At 34.7% G+C, this 2,155-nt stretch overlaps 1 protein-coding gene across 1 annotated transcript; it reads left to right on the plus strand.

Annotated features, from left to right (window-relative positions):
- Window positions 1–947: 947 nt before the first annotated feature.
- Window positions 948–1,544, plus strand: LOC149169780 (uncharacterized). The gene has a single exon (XM_089425336.1). The coding sequence runs from the start codon at window positions 948–950 to the stop codon at window positions 1,542–1,544; it is 597 nt and encodes a 198-aa protein (XP_089281462.1).
- The last annotated feature ends 611 nt before the right edge of the window (window positions 1,545–2,155 follow it).

The raw sequence follows: 2,155 nt of genomic DNA on the forward strand, positions 1-2,155 counted from the left end.
GCCGAGAGCGAATAAATTTCTTCACGTATAAACTTCTTTTTGGAGTACAAAATACAATGTGATTTTACTTCTAATTACTTTACAACATATTCACAATTTTTTTTACTTCTAATTACGTGTTACATCATATTCATTTTTTTTAATTTCTTCACGTGTAATATTTTTTAGAGTAAAAAATACAATATGTTTTTACTTCAATTTCTTTACAACATATTCAAACATATTTTTTTACTTCTAATTACTTTAGAGCATAATCATTTTTTTTAATTATAGTTTATATTAGTTTTCTATTTAGAACATAATTTATAATTTTATTTTTATTTAAAATGGGCATGTATGAACGGAAAAACTTACACATCCCCTCATACTGGATTGTAGGATAAGCCTCTCATCTCAATTACACATAGGGTATCAAGTTGATTACCTATTAATTCAGTCAAACAAGCCAATTTTTTTTTAATTTGGCAAAATGCAACTTAAAAAAAAAAAAAAATCTAATTTTTGTGAATTATTTTATTCTTATTTATTTATCATCAAATTGGTGGTTCATTTGAACATATTATTGTCAAATGCCTTGGAAAACCCACAAGTGGATGAGGAGTATTGAACCATAACATCAATAAATGTATGTTATATTTCATTCAAGCTGGTTTCCTAAGCAAGCATGGCTCCATTTATTGTTTAACTTTCCCACACTCAGCCTAGGAAAGTATAAAGCCTTTCAAATTGTAGTCCACAAATTTTAATGTGTCACATTTTTTTAAGTTTTGGTAAATCATATACAAAATTCATAAATATGTTTGATAATTTAGTTTCAACAATTAAATAATTCAACTCTTACCCCCAGAATCTATGGACTTCCTACGATCCCTAAGGAAGGGGTTCCTCTAAGACCTATTGTCAACACGATAGGAGGGTCAACTTATCTTCTTGCTAAATATTTAGCAATGAAGCTTAAGCCCCTTGTAGGTAATACAGATTCCTTTGTCAAGGACTCTGCTTCATTTGTCAATGAGTTGAAGGATTTCAGGCTTGATCCTGATGACAAGCTTGTGAGTTTCGATGTGGTCTCCCTCTACACTAATATCCCTATCATCAAGGCCATCGAGGTCATAAAGTGTATTACAGATCCTGATACTGCTAAGTTAGTTGATATCTGTCTTACCTCTACTTTCTTTTCCTTCGATGGGGAATTCTATGAACAAACTTGTGGTGTCACCATGGGTTCCTCCCTCTCCCCTGTGGTGGCTAATCTATTCATGGAGGATTTTGAATCAAGGGCCTTGGTCTCTTCTCGTATTCTGCATAGGATGTGGAAGAGGTTTCTGGATGAAACTTGTGTCATTTGGTCCCATGACAAGGAAAAGTTGGACCTTTTTTTCCTTTATCTTAATAATCAGTGTAATTCCATAAAGTTCACCATGGAATTTGAAAGTAATAACAGTATGCCCTTCCATGATGTCCTCCTCTTAAGGAATGAAGATGGATCTTTTTATCATCATCTTTCAGAAGAAAACTCACACAGAGAAATACCTTCATGTTAATTCTCATCAATTACTAGCTCAAAAGCTTGGTGTTCTCAATACCTTAGTCACTAGAGCTTTAAGGGTTTCTAATGATAACCATATCAATGAGCAGAAAGCACACATCTTGAGTATTTTCTTTAATAATGGGTATAGTAGATGCTAGTGTACTAAGGCTTTCCTCAAAGTTGAAAAAGTTCCTAAGGCTAAGAAAGAAAACAAGGATCGTTTCTTTGGGGTTCATCTCCCTTTTATCCAAGGAACTACAAACAAGATTGCAAGAATCCTAAAGAAGCATAAGGTTCCTTCAACCTTTAGGCCTCTAAATACCATCTGAAACTCCCTATCTGAAACTCCCTAAGATCCGTTAAAGGCCCTCTGGACACCAAAAATATGAAAGGTGTTTATGGTACCCCTTGCTATTGTGGGACTCCCTACATTGGTGAGACTGGTCGCTCGATTAATCAAAGGATTCGTGAGCATGTAACTGACATCAAGCATGGCACGACCCACTCCTGTGCTTTGGCAAAACATGCAGAAAAATCTAGGCATCACATCTGCATTGAGGAAGCCCATGTCATTACCCAGGTTAGTCATTTCCATCATCAATTCAAGGAGGCCTTGGAAATCGA

This window comes from Pinus tabuliformis, chromosome 4_2, assembly GCF_031772625.1.
Source record: "Pinus tabuliformis cultivar Carrire ecotype Pingquan chromosome 4_2, CPIR1, whole genome shotgun sequence".
Lineage (NCBI taxonomy): Eukaryota > Viridiplantae > Streptophyta > Pinopsida > Pinales > Pinaceae > Pinus > Pinus tabuliformis.

Coding starts and splice junctions, on each gene's coding strand:
- LOC149169780 (XM_089425336.1), top strand. CDS start 948: ATGAAGCTTAAGCCCCTTGTAGGTAATACAGATTCCTTTGTCAAGGAC.